The sequence below is a fragment of the Bison bison genome, unplaced genomic scaffold (genome assembly GCF_000754665.1).
Source record: "Bison bison bison isolate TAMUID 2011002044 unplaced genomic scaffold, Bison_UMD1.0 scf7180017864486, whole genome shotgun sequence".
Taxonomy (NCBI): Eukaryota; Metazoa; Chordata; class Mammalia; order Artiodactyla; family Bovidae; genus Bison; species Bison bison.
The window spans coordinates 1,751,127-1,772,342 of NW_011495046.1; the positions used below are offsets into that span (position 1 = coordinate 1,751,127).

A 21,216-nucleotide genomic window follows, 5' to 3' on the forward strand; every position below is an offset into this window, starting at 1 on the left:
GCTAGTGGAGGTGATGGAATTCCAGTTGAGCTATTTCAAATCCTGAAAAATGATGCTGTGAAAGTGCTGCACTCAATATGCCAGCAAATTTGGAAAACTCAGCAGCGGCCACAGGACTGGAAAAGGTCAGTTTTCATTCCGATCCCAAAGAAAGACAATGCCAAAGAATGCTCAAACTACCACACAATTGCACTCATCTCACACGCTAGTAAAGTAATGCTCAAAATTCTCCAAGCCAGGCTTCAGCAATACATGAACCGTGAACTTCCAGATGTTCAAGCTGGTTTTAGAAATGGCAGAGTAACCAGAGATCAAATTGTTAACATCTGCTGGATCATGGAAAAAGCAAGAGAGTTGCAGAAAAACATCTATTTCTGCTTTATTGACTACGCCAAAGCCTTTGACTCTGTGGATCACAATAAACTGTGGAAAATTCTGAAAGAGATGGGAATACCAGACCACCTGACCTGCCTCTTGAGAAACCTATATGCAGGTCAGGAATCAACAGTTAGAACTGGACATGGAACAATAGACTGGTTCCAAATAGGAAAAGGAGTATGTCAAGGCTGTATATTGTCACCCTGCTTATTTAACTTATGTGCTGAGTACATCATGAGAAATGCTGGGCTGGAAGAAGCACAAGCTGGAATCAAGATTGTCGGGAGAAATATCAATAACCTCAGATATGCAGATGACACCACCCTTATGGCAGAAAGTGAAGAGGAACTAAAGACCCTCTTGATGAAAGTGAAAGAAGAGAGTGAAAAAGTTGGCCTAAAGGTCAACATTCAGAAAACTAAGATCATGGCATCTGGTCCCATAACTTCATGTCAAATAGATGGGGAATCAGTGGAAACAGTGTCAGACTTTATTTTTTGGGGCTCCAAAATCATTGCAGATGGTGATTTCAGTCATGAAATTAAAAGATGCTTATTCCTTGGAAGGAAAGTTTTGACCAACCTAGATGGCATATTCAAAAGCAGAGACATTACTTTGCCAACAAAGGTCCATCTAGTAAAGGCTATGGTTTTCCCAGTGGTCATGTATGGATGTGAGAGTTGGACTGTGAAGAAAGGTGAGCGCCGAAGAATTGATGCTTTTGAACTGTGGTGTTGGAGAAGACTCTTGAAAGTCCCTTGGACTGCAAGGAGATCCAACCAGTCCATTCTAATGGAGATCAGTCCTGGGTGTTCATTGGAAGGACTGATGCTAAAGCTGAAACTCCAGTACTTTGGCCACCTCATGCGAAGAGTTGACTCCTTGGAAAAGACCCTGATTCTGGGAGGGATTGGGGGCAGGAGGAGAAGGGGACGACAGAGGATGAGATGGCTGGATGGCATCACTGACTCGATGGACATGAATTTGGGTAAAGTCCAGGAGTTGGTGATAGACAGGGAGGCCTGGCGTGCTTGGCTTTGATTCCCATGCTGTGATTCATGGGATCGCAAAGAGTCGGACACGACTGAGCGGCTGAACTGAACTGAACTGAAACTTTTGTGAAGGTGGTGGAGATATTGATATTTTGTCCTGAAAAGCAAATCTTTGGGGGTATATGCCTCAATCAAGGTGGCAGTAGGCTATCTGAAATACTCTCTGATAGTTGTGAAGAGACTAGAGTTGAATTAGAAGAATCTATGATCAGGGCCACCTCAGTCTATTTATGACATCCATTGGGATGTCATGTCCAGAATTCACTGAAGGAAACCATATTCAGTAAGAATGCTTATGGAGGTAGGGAGTAGCTATAGGTCATAGTTTAAAATATTCAAGCTATCCGACATTTCAGGCAAGAAAAAGTTTGTTCCTTCTTTCACCCTAAATCTGAGGTTTGCATAGCAAATGCAGGGGCGAATAAATTATTATGGGTAGTAGTAGTCTTTGTATTGACCTTAAAAGTCTACAGATCTTTCTTGAGCTTTACATCCCAAAATAATTCTGTTAAACTTGTCTTCATATTCATTTTCTGTGTGAGAAAAAGTAGCATATACATTCTTAATTATAAGCATATTTTTGCTTATTTAATTTTAGGAGTATAAAAGTATTCCTTATTTTGTAAAATAATGTGAAGGGTCAATGGAAAATTAAATAAAAATTACCTCATTTGAATAGCCACTTTCTGGAAAGTGACACACATTTGGATAGTGTCCTTCTATTTGATTATGTGAGATATCCAGAGTGTTTTCTATACTTAGTTTTATATCTTTGAGAATAAGTTTTACTCTGTTCACAGTTAAGGATTAAACTTCATGATCCCACTTCGCTCTTTCGATTTTAAAAGTTTCCCTGCTGCTGCTAAGTCGCTTCAGTCATGTCCAACTCTGTGTGACCCCATAGACGGAAGCCTACCAGGCTCCCCCGTCCTTGGGATTCTCCAGGCAAGAACACTGGAGTGGGTTGCCATTTCCTTCTCCAATGCATGGAAGTGAAAAGTGAAAGGGAAGTTGCCCAGTCGTGTCCGACTCTTAGCAACCCCATGGACTACAGCCTACCAGGCTCCTCCATCCATGGGATTTTCCAGGCAAGAGTACTGGAGTGGGGTGCCATTCTCTTCTCTGAAAGTTTCCCTAGAAATAGAAGTTTTCCATAAACTGGATATCATTTTATCAGCTAGAAGTGCTCACGGCAGCACAACTTACCCATCCAGCCAACAGACAGCAGATCCAGGAAGGCACTCTCTTCCAGGAGGCCTCACAGAGGACTGAATATATTAGAACGAATTTTGTTTGTGCATCAGAGGCTTCTGGGCCCCAAACTGTCATATCTAAAGTGCCTAGCATACAAGAGACACCAAAATCATCAATTAATATCTCAACTAATCCTTTATGTCACAGAACACATTTCATGATGATTGGCATGTCAGCATTTTATTAGGATAGAACTGTGTAGAGCGGCCTTGGGAAACCCTTTGTTTCACACTCGTGGTATGATGGGCATTTATTACCAAGACGACTTCAATGGACAACTGGCTCAGAAGGTGGTTACACATGAATTTTCCTAGGAGTTGGAGAGAGTTGAGTGATAGAAATAAAGAACCCCTGAGAGATCAGACAGCAATTCCAATTTTCAGGTTACTGAGAAGCAGTGGCTTTGCTACCCTTTGAGAACCTGGGATCCGGGAGGAGGGGTGAATAAAGAATGGTGTTGTGACAGCTTAAACCTAGCCACAAAACACCAGCATATTTTAAAGGGAAAGAGTGAACACATTTGGCAACAGAAGCCAAAAATTGGGAGACTACAAATTAAGGCTCTGCTTGCCCAGCCAATGTAATTCATTCTCTAGTTTGGCACTGGCTACTCCATTATTTCCCCTTGTACTGTTCCTATCTTCTGCCCCCTATTTAACCCATGAAACAAAGGTGATGGCACTTTCAGCTGCTGTAAACATGAAGCTGCTGAACAAATACTTCACATAAGGATCTTCACTGTGGCTTTCAATCTTCCAACTGTATTGTGGGAGCTGCCCTTCTATTTCCGTGTCTCCTTCAAGGTTATTGAGAGTCAGTCATCCCCCCAGATAACAGCATGGTGTGAAAAAGAAACCTTAGAGACAGCAAGCTTGTTATAGAATTTAACCTCTGATACTGGTACACAGAATTAGATGACATGGACTGTTATTCATCTGTTCAAAGGTTAAATTACCTGTATAAAAAAGTAAGCAATATCATAAGCTCCTTTTATATGTTCACATTAATTAGGCTCACTTCAATGATAGGAAACTAAGATTCTAATTAATAAGAATTTAAACTGAAAAGATGTGCTGGATCCACTCCCAGCAAAGGTTAATAATGAATTCATGTGCAGTTTTAAAATGTGACAGTTTTCTGTAAAAAATGCCGTTTTCAATAAGCAAGTTATCTGTAGAGATAATTTCTAAAGAGTGCACAACAGTGACACTAATTTTAATTGGTCTTGTCCTATTGAGAATAGGCCTGGATCTTGCCAACTACTGTATTTTTCTGTAACTTCCATTTGTTGGTTTACTCTTTATTTCTTCCTTTTTTCAAAGATTGGCAAGTATAGAGTTTTCAAGAATCTGGACATGAATGCAGTTTTCTTTTACAAATGTCAGAAGTTTTCACTGTGTATGTCATTACTTCTTGTGTGTCAACAGGTTGATTCACGAAAGGCTGCGGCAAAACAAGCCTATCAGGTGCAGAATACGTTAGTAGGAAAAAAAGGCCACAGTGACAGAAGTGCTGAGTCCCGTACACCACGGAGAAAAGTGCAAGAGGAGGAGAAGCTGACTGGAGTGCGTAACAGTGAAACAGTGCAGGTAAGAGGTGTTCTCTCGTTGTCTTCCTTAAGGTTACATTAGAATATGCCCTTTGGGAATAAAGCCTTTTATTTTCTCCTGAGGACCAAGGTTGTACAGTTGCGCTAAAAAAGAAAGGACAAAATATCCTATCCGGCAGATAAAACCAAAGCAGCCAACACCAGTTATCACAGAACAGAATGACAGTGAGCACCTTTGCCTGCAGATCTGATTCTTTCTTCAGCCTGAGAATGTAATGAAATGCACTGGAGTTTGTTATGCTGTCTGTGATCCCTGAGGGACTCACCGTATTCCACACTTTTACATAGACTCCTCCAATGTCCAGCTCATCAGCAGGTGTGAGTGTCCCTGTCACCGTGGTTGTATTTACTCTTCTTTCTTTACTTATTTTTGGCTGCACTGGGTCATCCTTGCTGTGTGCAAGCTTTTTCTAGTGCAGTGAGTAGGGATTGCTCTCTAGTCCTGATGAGCTATGGGCTTCTCATCGTGGTGGCTTCTCATTGTGGTTCACAGGCTCTAGGGCACACCCCTGCATTGGCAGGCAGATTCTTAACCACTGGACCACCAGAGAAGTCCAGTTGTATTTTTAAATGACATATTTTTTATATCATCCAATCATTTCTTTGGCTAGTGACTCACCTCTAGCAGATGACTCATTCAAGCAACAGCAAATCTTTCCTAATTTAACCTTTTTTGACAAGAGGCATACAAGGTATTTATATCTGCAGTCAAAACATTTTTTCCCAGAACAGCCAACATTTTATTATTTAAATAACATCATTTCCCCCAAATGACTTGAGGTAGTTTACAATATGAAACAAAATAATTTAATGCCCCCTCCTTCTATTTCTTCCCCACCCAAAGAAAGAAAAACAAATTGGTTAATCAGCCAACTGGGATGTTAATTGCTAAAGTGAGCAAATCAGAAGCATACTAGGTAGGCATTTCTCATGTAACCAGCAAGCATACAAGTGTATCGAGAGAGAGATGCTTTTTAGTACTAATAGGAGTCTTTTACATTTATTGTTATAAACAATGGTAGCATCATTTGTTTTCTGTTTTCTTTTTAAATTGATAATCTACTTCAAATGAACAGAAGTTCCCATTTATAAAATTTTATAGCTTTATAGTTCCCATTTATAAAATTACAGACAAATATTACTCAGTGACAAAGTTTAGAGATTCTTGAATGCTCTTTTTCAACCCTTAATGGGCACTGGTATCACCTGAGTATGTAGTAGAGAGGGATATAAAAATACTGATGCCCACATTCCAAGAAAAGAAATGGATTTATTTTAATTGGGCTGGTAATGCGATAGGTGTGTATAGATTTTATCACTCCTGAAAGTTCTTTGTTCCTTTTGTCAGTCAGTCCCCTTCCCTCAGGGGCAATTTATATTCTGATTTTTGTTGCTAAATTTAGTTTTGTTTAAATCTGGGTCTCCTGCATTGCAGGCAGATTCTTTACCATCTGAGCAACCAGGGAAGCCCCTCACAAACATGTAGTCGTATGCCCTCTTTTCTAGCTTCTTTTACTCAGCATGGTTTCTTGAAATTTCTCCATATTATTGCACCCACCAGTAATTTGTTCTTTTTCGTGTTGAGTAATACTCCACTGTATAGTTACACTATAATTCATATATACGTTCTCCTATCAGTGGGCACCTGGGCTTCCCCTGACCCTTCTTGTTGTCGTTCAGTTGCTAAGTAGTATCAGACTCTGACCCCATGGACTGCAGCACCCGAGGCTCCTCTGTCCTTCACTATCTCCCGGAGTTTGCTCAAATTCATGAAATTGAGTCGGTGATGCTATCTCACCATCTCATCCTCTGTGGCCCCCTTCTCCTCCCGCCCTCTTCCTGATCTTTCCCAGCATCAGGGACTTTTCCAATGAGTCAGCTCTTCGCATAAGGTGGCCAAAGTACTGGAGTTTCAGCTTCAGCATCAGTCCTTCCAATGAACATTCAGGATTGATTTCTTTTAGGACTGACTGCTTTGATCTCCTTGCTGTCTAAGGGATTCTCAAGAGTATTATCCAGCACCACAGTTCAAAAGCATCAATTCTTTGGCACTCAGCCTTCTTTATGGTACAACTCTCACATCCATACATGACTACTGAGAAAACCACAGCTTAACTATATGGACTTTTGTTAGCAAAGTGATGTCTCTGCTTTTTAATATGCTGAGTTTATCATAGTTTTCCTTCCAAGCAGCAAGCATCTTAATTTCATGGCCAGTCACTGCAGTTATGACACAAGTCCTTCTATGGATATGTTCTGTTTGTCCTGAGAACTGGAATTGCTGGATAACAGGAGAGATGTATGTTCAACATTATAAAAAGCTAACAGATACTTGCCATTTTATACTCCCACCAATAATGTATGCAAATTCCAGCCATTCCACATCCTCCCTCTGCACTACTTGGTGTTTGTAAGTCTTTCTAGCCATTATAGCGTTGTGTGTATTAGTATCTCATAGTCATTCTAGTTATCATTTACCTGATAACTAATCATGGTGAGCACCTTTTCCTGTGCTATCCACTCGTATATCTTCCTTTGTGAAGTGCCCTTTCAAGTGTTTTTATCTTTTATTTGGATAATTGTTTTTAAGTTGTAGGAATTCTCTGTATTTTCCCTGTCCCCTGTTCAATATCTATATTGCAGAAATGTTCTCCTTGTGTGCATCCTGCCTATTTATTTAGTCTTTTATGCACAGAAACTGTTTTTATTTGAAATTCAGTGTATCAATTTGCCTACTACTTGAAGATCACAAAGTTATTTTGATATCTTTTAGAAGGTCTATAGTTTTATCTTTCATATTTGGGTCTATGAGCCATCTCAGATCAATTGGGTATGGTGTGAGTGACATAGAGGTTGACGTTCATTTTTTCAATGTTGTAAGCCAGTTATCCCAGCACCGTTTCTTTAATATTTATTTATTTGGCTGCACTGGGTCTTAGCTGTGGCATATGGGATCTAGTTTCCTGACCAGGGAGCAAACCGAGGCCTCCTGCTTTGGAAGCACAGGATCTTAGCCAGTGGGCCACCAGGGAAGTCCCAGAGTACCATACTTAAAAAGATTTTTCTAATTTCTTTCGAGCCCTTTTCAGAAGTCAGCTGACTATATAAACATGGGTCTATTTCTAGACTCTCTTTTCGATCAATTTATTTGTTTATCCTTAGTTCTGAAATCAGGTAGTCCTTCAGCCCCTTTCTTTTCTCCGAAGATGCCATGGCCATTTTAGATCCTGGTCCCCTCCATTAAAAATTTAAGAATCATCTTGTCAATTTCCACTAAACAGCAGAGTGGGATTTTAATTGGGACTACACTGAATCTAAAGATCAGTCTAAAGGGAACTGAAATCCCAACAACATTGAATTCTCCAATGCAAGAACTTGACACTTGTCTCCATTTGTTTCTTTAAACATTTTTTAGTGTAGATAGCCTACACTGCTTCCATTAAGATGATGTCTCAGTATTTTGGTTTTTAATCCTATTGTAAATGTCATTTTTCAAAAACTTCATATTCCAGTTATTTGTTGCTGGTATGTAGAAATGAAATTTTAATGGCCTTGTGTCTTGAGATCTTCCTGCAATTCACTTCATTAGTTCTAGTAGTTCTTTTGTATGCTTAGGATTTTTACATAATCAATCATGTTTTCTGAAAGTTTTCTTCCTAATGTTCATGTCTTTCATTTCTTTCATGTCTTATTACACCTGCTGGGACCTCTAATACTATGTTGACAATTCAATGTAGTAATGAGTGGGCATCCAACTTTATATTCCTCATTTTAGGGGGAAAGCATTCATTCTTTCACCATAAGTATGATGTTAGCTGTAGATTTTTCCTAAATGCCTTTTATTATCAGGCTGAGGAAATTTCATGGTATTTATAGTTTACTGAAGAATAAATTTTAGTCAGGAATGGGTATTGTTTTTTGGGATGTGTTCAGATCATATAATTTTTGATCTTTACTAGTATAATAAACTCCACTTAGTTATGATGTGTTGTCATACTGAATTCAATTTGCTGTTTTTCCATTATAGATTTTTATATTTCTATTGATGAGAGATAGTGGTCTGTAATTTTTTGTTTCCGTATCCTTGTGTGATTTTGTTTTTCAGTCACTGTGCAAGTTACATTAGAGGGAAGTATCTATTTTCAGAAAATGTTTCAATAAGATTTGTCTTTCATGAATGAGAGTTTAGCAAGAAAACTATCTAGGTCTATAGTTTTGTTGTAAAATTTTATATTATGAATTTACTCTCTGTCACATGATTATTAGATTTTCTTTTTATTCTTATGTCAATTTTTATAATTGATCTTTCAAGGAATTTGTCCATTTCATGTAACTTGTCAAATCTGTCAGCACTGTGTAGTTCCTAATATTCTTTTATACTTTTAACATCTTCAGTATCTTGGTAATGATAACTGAATTCATGTTGCTTTACAGTGACATGGTCTCCCCAGTTCCCAAACCCTGGAAAGCATTGGTCTGTTCTGCATCACTGTAATGTTGTCATTTTGAGTATGTCAGTATAAACCAAATTATACACTATGTAACTTCAGATTGGCTTTATTTCTTTCCCCATAATGTGTGTGAGATCCATCCAAATTTTGCATTTATTGATAGTTCATTCTTTTCTTATTGCTAGGTGGTATTCTGAGGTATGGATGTAGTGTTGAAGAACATGTGAGTTTCTTCCAGTTTTTTTGCCTTTTGCCATGTCTAGTAGTTCTCAGTTAATTACTAAAAGCAATGTTTTCTAGTAAGGAGGATGTGAGATACTGCCTGTTTGCTATCCCGTGCTTAATGCAAAGTAGTGGTGGTCGGTAGGGCTGTGTACCAATAAAACTTTACTCATAAACAGTGAGCCACTTATCCAGTCCTACCATAGACTGTCTTTCCCAATCAGAGCTCTCAGGAAGACAGCTGAGGGTTAAATCCTTCCATGAGTGCTTTCCCATTTGACATCATCTGTTGCTGCTTAAGGAGAGACAAGGTATATAGGTCACACAGGAGAGGACTGTCTTGAAATTTCAATAGTCGACTTCTATTTTTACCTAGATGGGGACTAACTAGATCATTCGTTTCTACATGTAAGTTAAGTTGTATGTAAATACAGTTTAAGTTAGCTTACCTGTGGCTCTTATCCTTTAGAAATACGATTTGATGGTATATTTCTTTGTGAAAGAACTATGCTTTATTGGCCTACTATTAACTCATTTTGCCTTTTTAGTGAATTAAACTGACAAAACTTTAGGAAACTTTCATTTGTGTGACTTTCTTAGCTCTCAGGCAGCAGTTTATAGTTATCTCAGTAATTTCTTAATGGAAAAGCTGAAGAGCCTTCAAGACATCTCTTTGGGCATGGTAAAACTAACTTGTATAGACTGATTCCTTTTTGCAGAGGAGGTTAGAGTGAGCATCTTTTCTCAGGTCAATTTCTGAACAAATAGATTTTTACCAGCTGTCTTCTTGAGGTCTGTTATGGGAAGATAAGGGTGCTTGGGCAGGAAGCTACAGTGGACAGGCCACTGGCTGATACCACTCTATGTGGGTGCCCAGTACACAAGGACCATCGTGCTCCAGTGCTTCCAGCATCTTTAATTATTACTGACCAAAAAGCCTTCTAATGATGACTTCGCTTATCCCCATAAGATTAAGCCTGGTTTTTTTCTTGCCAAAAAAATCATTATTTTCATATGCTATCCTATTTTTAGATTATAAATTATTTAAGAAATAGCCTACTTCTTGGTTTAAAAGATCCAATCAAATTAACCAGATTGATTGTTTGATGCTTTATAAATACTTAAAATCCAGAACCTAAAAATAACTTCTCAGGAAAAATGAAAAAGCACACAAAAACTTGATCTTATGTAACACATTTTATTTAGCATTCTTAAAAGAGTACACTAAAATACTTGGATAACTCAAACCTAACACATAATAAATATGTATTTTCTCATAGGAAAGCACAAGAAGAAGACAAAAATATTGTGAGTCTCAAGAATTTCAAAATGATGTAAAAAGTTCTCCACACGAATCCAGCTGTATACAATTCCCAAATTCATTTTATGAACCCCATCAAGATTTTACCAATCCAGATATGTTCAACAAGTCAAGCTCTTCATCTTGGTACACAAACACTTCTACAACTGGTATGGAGGTCACAGAATTAGACAGTTCTACAGGATTTTGGCTTACAGTGTCCCAGTTTACATTTAGCGAAGAGATGAAACTAGATATATATTATTATAGCTTCACCATTATTTTTCTTTTGATATTAGTATGTCTTGCTTTATATTTTCTCTGAAGTTATCAAATAAAATCCTTTTGATAATTTAAGTTTCTAGCTCTTCACAGGAATGCTGCATTCTTATTTCAGGCTTTTCTCCCAGACATTTTCAAGGTAATTGGCTTACAGAAAGAGAGGAATGCTTTATATTAGAAATGTTGTAATGATAGGTAAGAATAAATAAGATAAAATACTTAAGATTCAGATCTAGGAAAACTAGAAAAGGGGTTAACCTATTTTTGATCAAAACAGAGTTCTTTAAATTAAAATATTAATAGAGGCAAATTTATCTTAGAAGTTTTTTTTTAAATAAATTGACCTAAATGTTTCTAAAAGTTTTATATATACTGATATAAAATTATATACTACATGTATATATATATATAAATCTTCTATACTATATAAATAAATCTTCTAAAACACATTACTGAAAGCTAGGTACAGTTTTATGAAATGTGACAAATAATTTGCTTACCTTACTACAATATGGACATTCACCAAATATGATGTTAAAACTCTGTCTACTAGTCAGTAGTCCTCTCAACCACTGAAAATTTTGAACAGAGAAGAGGAGGAATGTCAACATGATTACAGGTACTCTAAATATCATTTCATTCTTTTTGAGTACATTATATTTTTATGTCAGAAGATTTGCCTTCTTAATTTTCTTTTGCAAGAGTAAGAGAAGCATTTTCTGAGCCAATACCAAACTACTAAAATGCTAAAAAACAAGGGGAAACCAGTATGGATTTTAAGGTCTGTACCACTGATTTATAATGAAATTACAGGCCCCTTTAAGAACCTGATAAAATGCATGCACCTTCTCTACCCTAGCACAGCTGTACACAAAAATAGTGTGTTCACATCCATGGAGTTCACAGACCTAACCTAAATCCATGAATCACAAATTAAGAACTCCTGCTATATAAGGTACTTTTATAGGCTCTTAAAATTTAGGTATTAATTCTGATCTTAATCAACAATAGTGGGGTTAATTCTCAACCCATTAATTACAAGCAGGAGGCAACCCATACCTCATATTTTATGATTTTATATATGGTAAATTGACATCCCTACCTAATTCTCCACTGTTAAACTGCAGATAGCACCAGCCACTAAACTAATCACAAAAATCATGAGGTGATTTTAAGGAAGTCTTTGAACAGTGAAAGCACTATGCAATGCCAGGCTGTTTCTGTCGACAGAGGCACACATAGGTAATTGTATGTCCACTGTGCCCTAAGATAAATGCTGGAGAGCAAGCGGCTGCAGACAGGAGTGAAAGCAGACTTAACATATAATAAACTGTAAGCGCCACTGACTAAGTGTTGTGAGATATTCACATCACAAAATGCATTCTTAATATCAAAAGTAGGATTAACATTTATTCTATTCTTAAATATAGCCTGAAAAGTAACAGGTACTCTGTAGTACTAGCTCCCTTTCACTTTATTGCCACCATTAGTCCTACTTGTTTGAGTCTACACTGTGGTTACATGAGATATTTACACCAAGATTCCAATGTTCCCTCAGAATCTTTAATTTGTTATACATCAGTGAAAAATCCATGAATATAGTCTAGATACATGTCCCCCCTTCTTGGATACTTTAGAACATTTCTAAGTTCATCAGTAACCATGAAGGAGTGAAACACGGCATTTGGAATGAATGGTAAAGGAGCTAATGGCAAAAAAGGTGATCACTATTGACTAAACAGGTTTTATTTTAGATTTCACATGTGTATTTCCTACGCTGTCAAGTCTTGCTGATATTTTTATTTTTACCTCATATAAGCATATATAATGGAAAGACTGGCCACATTGTGAATTATCACACACTTGATCAGGAATGGCACCATCAAGTTGATAGGCATAACAAATCCCACAATCCATAGAAAAATCCTTCAAAAGAAAAGAAATATTTGGGGATGGGTGGGAGGAAAAAAGAAATAAGAATACACAAGGTGAAGTAAAGAATGAATATGGTGTTAGATAAAGTTAAATTTTTATAACATTTTTATAAAGGTAACTATATTGCTATGTTATAGAAAATACAGTCACATCACTGTTTAACACCTTATAAAAGCTATTTGCAAGAGAAGGCTTCCTTTTTCATCCAGTAAATAATAAACACAGATATACTAAAAAACAGGTTCTACTTCTGGCTCACTAGATGTTTGGGCTTAAGTAATTTTTCTAGTTTGTACATCAATATAATGCCACGATAGAATGCAAAAACAAGAATTGACATCAGTTTGTGATTATACTAAACTTCAAAAGTACATAACAAAGGAAAAAGACAAAAACATACCACCAATTTAGTAGTCCACGTTCATCATAAATCACTTCTATTATTTTTGCAATGTAGTAGTATCTATTCAGTTTTAAAAAACTATACTGCCATCTTTCACAAAGACTTCTTTCAAACTAATTAGAACTTTATTTCAGTAAGCCATAAGTAGACAGTATAGACAATCCAAACATCTCATTAGCTATACTGGAATTTTCCCCCTATTTTTAATAATAAAGATGTCATTAATCACTTTACTGCTTGAAGACCATGAAAAAAGTACACTTATAACACCAATCAAAGGTTAATAAGTTCTCTGATGCAACTGTTGCTTGCAGGTCAGAAATCTGTTGTAATATTTTTCCAGTTCCTTCCCTCTCAGCCTCATTTTTCTCTGGTGCCTAAAAGAACATTTAAGTTTCATTATGCAATACCATTTGGAATATCAAAGCACTGACAAAACTTACAGATTTTTCCAGGATAGCACGAGCTGGAAAGTCAATTTCTAAAACATCTTTCAAATTTTGTAACAGACTGTTTTCTGGATCCCTGAAAGTATGAAAAAAAAATTGTTATTAAATTTGTTTAATCATAGAAAAAAGTAAAAATTGTATTGCAAAGATACCTACCACAAATGTATGTTTCTGCTCAGCCTAATTCCCAGGGGTTTTACCACTTTAGATATTTTTTTAAAAAGAAAGAAAAAATGTCAATTTAGGGTTTGCTGCTTTCATTTTTAAAGTCACATTTGGCACAGAATTTGTCTCTTTATTGAGCTATATAACTGATAACACTATATAATATACATTTAGGTATACAGCATAATGATTTGGAATCTGTATTTTGCAAAATGATTATCACAAGTTTAGTTAACGTCTACCATCATGCAGTTACAAAATTTGAAATATACATAGTATTTGTTAATTACAGGATTTCGTTTCCTATTTTACTAGAAAATCTAAATCATATATATATATATATATATAAAGAAACACAGAAGTAGAGTTCACGATGAGACATTTTCATTTAAGATATTTACCATTAGTATATTAATACATTAGAATATTTAATTATTACAGTAGTGGAAAAGGATTTTATGATTCTGTTAAAAACATTTAAACCTGAGATCTCATACCATGGTCAGCTCCAAGAAAACAGCACTCAGGAAGCATGGTGGGATGCCTGGGGTCTACCTCTATATTTATTGAAACGTTATTCCCTAGAATAAAAGAATATTAAAGCTTTTAGAATTAGAACGGTTCATAAAAAAAATATAAAGGAGTAATTTGTCTGGGTACTTAGTTTATTGTATATCCAAGGAACGATTGTTTTATATGGTTTTTTACAAAAGTAAATACATTACTAATTCATAATTTAAAAGAAGTGAAGTAATTTTAAAACTTTGATCATGACTAAAGATTTGGGATCCTGAGTTTCAAAAAACAGTGCCAATTCATAAGCTGTGTGTGTGCGCCCAGTTGCTCAGTTGTGTCTGACTTTTTGCAACCCTCCCTGGAAGACCCTGCTGGGTCCCTCTGTCCATGGGATTTTCCAGGCAAGAACAGTGGGGTGGTTGCCATTTCCTCCTCCAGGGGATATTTCCAACCCAGGGATTGAACCCACATCTCTCCTACATCGGCAGGTGGATTCTTTACCACTGAGCCACCTGAATTCTGGTTGGAATTCTATTAAAGTTTGAATTACAATTTTCTATGAAGTAATAAAGATCTTTAATATAAAAAATTACAAGTTACAAACTGAAAAATACTCTAAATGACTTCTATAACTTTCTTGAAAAGAACATAAAGGACTAAAAATACAATAAATGGTAAAAATAAATGTTTAAGATTTGAATTTTATACAAACATTGTTTCTCCATGTGAAGATTTCCTATGTAGGCTAACAAAGGGTTCAATTCATATTAAATGTTTGGAAACTGTTCATTTAATATCAAAAACAACTAACAGTTCATGAAATCTAAGAAGTAAGCAATTTCTACTTGATACTACATTCTTCAATAAATTTTAACTATACTATAGTACAAATTTCAGAAATGTTATTGCTTTTATTGAAGGTACATATAGTGTAATTGTTTAAGGTTAATTTGGATTTCATTTTTATGGTAAAAATGTCTTGATAAATTCTATACACTATAGCATAATCCTTTGGCTAAGGTTGGCAACAATATAAATACAATTATTACAGATCTGGCAAAAAGAGATAATCAAGTAAAATAAAAAATGAGTACAGTAATTCAATAAGAAAAACAAAATTACAAAGTTAACTTATAATCTCACTGTTTAATGCATTTTTTACCACGAACACAAATTTCACGTTAGCCTTTAGCAATATCATCTGCTAATGGCTGCAGAAACTACTTTTCACTTAACAACAATGGTCATACTATCGAACCTTTTGATTAATTTGCTGAAAACTTGGTCCTAGAAAGCCAAACCAATGCCTGAAGCAAAAAAAAAAAGTAGCTAAAACGTAAATATATAAAGAAAGTGAATGTATACCTGTGGCGGATTCATTTTGATATTTGGCAAAACTAATACAATTATGTAAAGTTTAAAAATAAAATAAAATTTAAAAAAAAAAAAAAGAAAGTGAATAAAACCAAGGTTGTTTATGCTGAACCTTGAAAAATAAAGTAAAAAGTGTATTTAACCATAACCTGGAGAAATAATTATATAATGGGGCCATTAATACTATACTTCTTTGGAGACAATATTTTCATTTTAATATATACTTGTTCACAAATATACTGTAACTTGGTTAATTATTCTAAATTAAATACTGTTAAGACTTTTTCAAACTCAGTAAGTAACAGTACTATTTGTAGAACTGCTGCACTTCTCTTACTTCTCGTAGTAACGTATCCCTTTCCCCACCTAGATAATCTATTATGCCTAGGTAGAAACTATGCAAACTGCTCAGTAATTTGGATATGATTCACATCAAAATATCCTTCTTAAAATTATAGTTTATTTACTGTGATCTCAAATATAGTTTTAAAACATCTAAAATCTTGAAAGGTTGAACTTTAAAACTGATTTCATGTATTGCTTGCTCATAATAATAATATATAAAACAGTAATTTCATAGTAAGTAGAATATGGTAATATTGCCAGGATGATATTTATGGTTATTCCTTATCTTATTAATTTCATATATTTATAGTAAAGAAAATCTATTATAATACTTTATTATTAATACTAATATAATTAATATATAATACTTAATACTAAGTAGTACAATACTTAAAATATATTCAATTATTATTTTGTAAAGCTTTCTTTTTACTCTTCAATGGCATGCATGGCCCACTTCAGGTTCTTTTATCCTCCTCTACATTCCTGTTAGAAAATATTCCCAGACTTGTTCGTACTAATCTTGTCTAGTTTCACACATGAAGACTTCATTATTTCTAACAGCTTTTTCCCAAGTAATGGAAGTTTAAAAAAAAAATCTACTCCACAATTTCCATGCTAACTAAAAGCTAATTAAACACTATCTGAATGCTACATCCATGGATTAGATCATCACCTTTTATAATGAAACACCTCAGTACTTGTCCTTTCTACTTAAAATATTTACATTTAAATATGTACTAATAAATCATAGTTCATCCCTCATACAAAAAAGTCTCATCTAAAATCCAATGTCATCTTAGATTCCTTTTCCAGAGTAATACAAAATACACTCAAACATCTTTAAAAAAAACAAAAACAAAAAACTTCCTTAATCCTCTTTTACCCTACCTAATACAATTCTGCGTGCTGTAGCACTCCGTGTGGGTTTTTCTGGCTCAAGTACCCAAGTCTTCTCATCAATTTCATCCATAACATCCCAGAATGTCTTCAGTGATTCCAATGCTGCCAAAAACTGAGTATAAATGCTTATTAAGGAGCTCTGTGAAAAGACAAGTGAAAGCTGAGTAAGTTGCATGACTATCAATAGCAGATAATCTTCCATTTACAACTCAGTTTATAAGTTTTAAGCTCTGTTTCATTTCAGCTAAAACTAGGCTCTAGTAAACAAGTTAACTCTCCCTGCTTCGTATCTCTTCACCACTATTAGTATTAACAGAATTCTTCTTTGACTGTCACTGAACTGTGCACTTACCAAGTAAACTTTTTAAAAACCATATTTATTTTTATTATGATTAATTTTGTACTATATGTATGGAAAAGTAATTAATACAAAGTATATTTAAACTACTAATGTATATAATATATATTCAGCAGTCTACACAATTTTTAATATGAAAAAGTTTACCCAGTTATCAAGCACTGTGTTTACAGTGCTCTTTTATACACTATTAATAAGTAACTTTGCAGACTTAATTAGACATAGATTATGAAAAGGCTTTCTTCATTTTTAAAGAATTCAAACAGAAATTACAAGATTTCTTTTGATGTTAAATTTTTAGCCAGTCTCTAAATTCAGTATTTCAGGCATTAATCCTTTATGGGAATTAAATACATTTCACTACATAACAAGAATTAAAGCTGTCACTGACTTTAAAAATCAATTTATAATTACCTGATTCAAAGTCAAGAGTTTCTCAAAAAATAATGTATGATTAAAAAGATACAACTATTTACTAAATATTTTATATAAAAAGCAATCAAAACTAAAACCATTAAAAAAGAATTAGGGATTTTATTTATTGTTTCAAATAAAAAAAAAGTCACCAAAAATACTGCAAATGCACTCATCCAAAATAACTGATACAAGCCAATAATTTAAGAATATGATACACCCTGAGTAAGATGAAAAGAAATAACTCCTTTAAAAATGTATTTGATACTTATGTACTTAAGAAAAATCTATTTCATCTCACTTCAGCAGGGTTTTACACATAGATGGATTTCATAGCTCAGATTCACAAAGGTAGTTTCAACTCTTCTAACCTTCTATACACAGAAAAAAAGAGTAGGAACTAGAACGTAATGTCCAAAAATAACCTTTTAGGAATTTGAGGGTAGGATGTCTGTTCTCTTCTAGTATATCATACTTATCTACAAGTTTAAATGCCAGAATCCAGAAATCAAAAAACTACAGACTCCCAAGTATTTTTTTTTTTTTTAAACTATGAGATGTCCTTTATTTCCTCTTTCACTGAACACACCATCATTCTTTATATACCCAACTAAGAAACCAGTTTTGACCCTTGTAGATTTCTGGTCTTATCACCTAATAAGTTCAAAAGCTAATATGAGACGTGAGTCCATATTTAACATTTCTTGGTAATTATCTTAGTATTCTATACTATCAAAATAATCCATTATTCTTATTTCCATATCTAGATTTGCCATCCTTGACTTCATCTACCTTCCTGCAGGGTACCCTATTTAAAATAAAGCCTTGAACGTATCAGTCCCTCTCTTAAAACCATGTAAGTCAACATTCCAACTGGATTTTTTTCCCCCTCTAGTTATATTTCCCTAAACCCACCATTTACATTGCAATTGATTTTTGTATTCTACAAACCTGATACTATGATTTCCTGGTTTACATTACACATTAAGTGCAGTTCTTCTCAAAGTGATGTTTTTGTCCTTGTGATACTACCATGGAATAAAAGCAACACAAATTCTAAAAACTGTTCAATAAATATTTGTTTAAATTGAACTAAACTATTTGACATTAAACTATAACCACTGATGACCTTCATCATTCTATTTATTAGGATTACCATTATTTACAAGTAGCTTGCAAATTATGTTTTATGTTATCAGTGATTAAAACCACAGTTCTTTGTCATGACTTACAGTTAATATTGTTCAATATGCATACAAAGATATGTTTATATAAAATAAAATGAAATACTTTCTGTGGGTATATTTACTACTCCAAGCTTCAATAACCACATTCTCTATGATGATTCACAATTTATTTAGCCCAGAGAATCCAAAACTAGTCATTTCTATATTGATGATATCTATATGGCTGTCTAACTTGCACACCCTACTGAGATGGTCATCATATTCCCAAAGAAGAATTCCCTTCCTGTTTTGTTTTTTCTTAGTGAAGGGACTACTACTTTTCCTACTGCCTAAGCCAGGAATCTAAGCATAGTTTTAAGTAGATTACTAAAACAACCTTCTAACTGAATTTTCTTCCTTTAGACATAGCCCTCCTACTGTAATGGACTTTTGTACTCTGTAAATCTAATACTGTAATTTCTTTGCTTACAATAAAAGTCATTAACCATTAGATGCAAATACAATAAACCATTTGCTAGACAGTATGTTGGGATTTTTAATAGTTTTACTGAGGTATACTTGTCATACAAAGAACTGCACATATTCTGTGTATTCAGGTTGATGACTTTGGGCATATGCATATATCCATAATACCATCACCACAATCAAGGTAATAGATACAGCCAACACTTTCCAAAGTTTCCTTATGTCCTTTTGGGGTTTTCTTAACAAAGAACATGAGATCTACCCTCAACAAATTGTAAAATGCATACTACTTGCATTGTAAACTATCTTGTACACATGGTCCCTGACCTAGAGAAATTCACAACCTATCAAATCAGAAAAGATCTGCACCACATTAGACAAAGGATTAACACCCTTAATATAAAAGGTTACTTACTGAAAATCAACTTTCAAAATACATACATACATATTAAATAGGGGATAAAGTTTCCCAGAGAAAAACTTCACATAATCATTTAAAAAATACTTCACCTCATAAGTTTAGACATTATTTCTAAGTGCAGAGTTTCAGGTATGATGAAGTAAAGTGCAAAGTTTCAGAGATGAGCAAAGCCTCCGATTTAAGAGGATGGTACAAAAAACAAGGTATACTGGATTGGGGGGTGGGGGTTAGTCTGCTTTCCCAAAGTAGCTTTTCTTTCAATAACTAGATAGCTCAATTCCATGGTATGGCTTCTTTCTTACAGCCCTCCCATTACTAGTCACTGCTTTATTACAGAACGCCACTGAAGATGTGAGCGTTTTGAAAATTCTGTGGGACCATGGTATAGGCCCTTAATCCATTATGTAATAATGGCTTTGTTATGATTCAACACCAATGATTCTGATTCAGGGCTTCATTTGTCGCTAAGTAGTATGGTTTTTAAAACGACTCTTTTAATGACAATTTTTATTTTCTTTGTACTTGTCCAGGCTCCCCACAATATTATATATTATTTGTATAATCACAAAAGAGCACAGATAGAAACAGAAATAAAAGGTCTGTCCACTATCATTTCATGATGTGTATAGTGAAAAATGTACTAAATTTAATGAAACTAATATTTCAACCATGCATCAGGACTATGTTAGGATCTCCAATACAAAGATAAAAGAACCCAGTTCACAAAGATATCACCATTCTAATCTTGTAGGGTAACAAAGTATCTGATCAAGACATACTCAGCCTCTTGAAGCCTTAATATTATGTCTATAAATGTGAGTGTGCCATAGAATCAAAAGCATAGATAACTTTTAAGGTGACTTTCAGATCTAAAGTCAAGAATTCAAATATAACTTTGAAAATTCATAAAATAGAAGATTCTGTCCACTCAAAAGTACATATATTTTCTTTCAAAATGCCAGTTATTATAAATACTCCCATTTATTTCCAATTTATGTTTATAAACATTTTCTCTTTCACATTATAAATAATTTATGATTCACTATAGAACAAACATTTCCTCTTTAATTAAAATAACTGCTATACCAGGATAAAAATATTTGGATTACATTTTCTATCCTCACATATTTAAGGAGAGAAGTCAAAAATGCATTATACAATTGCTATTATTTTCTAAAATATAGGGACAAGATTTCAGTCTTCTAAAACTTTTGAGTTTTGAAATAATTTATAAAATCATAAATTTCTAGTAGAAATATAAAAGAAATAAATATGAACATCCAAAAATTACATATGGAACACTGCAACTGATTATTTCATTAATTAAAGGAAAATGTCAATCGTTTTTGCACATACACCTGATTAGAAGAAATAGAGGGAAAAAGCTGTAGGCGGAAGACAAAAGAAGTTAGCAAAATAAAACAATTAAACAGAAAAGGATTAGTGTCCCAAAAGCAATAAATTGTTACAGAGAAGAAAAGTACCCCAGTAACCAAGATTACGATGTAGAAGCTTCTCACATAAGCCGTGCTATGGTGGGGAGAGGATGTGATGCTAAACAACCTCTTGTTCTTAAAGCATTTTTCAAATTAAAATAGAAGTCCTGAGAAAGTTAAAAAATATCAAACAAGATGAGAAGAGCACATTCTATATTCTCTACCTACTCCAAAGATTTGTAGCACACCATTTCAATGGCATACCAACCATATTATTTTATCTATGTATTTTTCATT

General features: G+C 34.5%; 2 protein-coding genes across 6 annotated transcripts in view; one reads left to right on the forward strand and one right to left on the reverse strand.

The window, feature by feature from the left end:
* The window catches only part of VRK2 (vaccinia related kinase 2), a 108,892-nt gene extending 98,008 nt beyond the window's left edge, over positions 1-10,884 (forward strand). For 2 of the 3 annotated variants that reach the window (XM_010862942.1, XM_010862944.1), the window contains 2 exons: positions 4,112-4,273; positions 10,247-10,884. In XM_010862942.1, coding sequence (XP_010861244.1) covers positions 4,112-4,273; positions 10,247-10,591 — 507 coding nt within the window. In that variant the 3' untranslated portion in view covers positions 10,592-10,884. Of the gene's footprint in view, positions 1-4,111; positions 4,274-8,929; positions 8,968-10,246 lie in introns of all 3 variants that reach the window. The other variant, XM_010862943.1, reaches the window with a different exon arrangement.
* Positions 10,554-21,216, reverse strand: part of FANCL (Fanconi anemia, complementation group L) — a 90,216-nt gene continuing 79,553 nt past the window's right edge. Inside the window, exons 8-14 of one of the 3 annotated variants that reach the window (XM_010862940.1) lie at positions 16,627-16,777; positions 13,998-14,081; positions 13,492-13,537; positions 13,330-13,411; positions 12,358-12,474; positions 11,049-11,120; positions 10,554-10,695 (exon numbers count right to left, since the gene is read on the reverse strand). In XM_010862940.1, the coding sequence (XP_010861242.1) occupies positions 10,660-10,695; positions 11,049-11,120; positions 12,358-12,474; positions 13,330-13,411; positions 13,492-13,537; positions 13,998-14,081; positions 16,627-16,777 (588 nt within the window). In that variant the 3' untranslated portion in view covers positions 10,554-10,659. Of the gene's footprint in view, positions 10,696-10,929; positions 11,121-12,357; positions 12,475-13,329; positions 13,412-13,491; positions 13,538-13,997; positions 14,082-16,626; positions 16,778-21,216 lie in introns of those variants that run through there. The other 2 variants (XM_010862938.1, XM_010862941.1) reach the window with 2 other exon arrangements.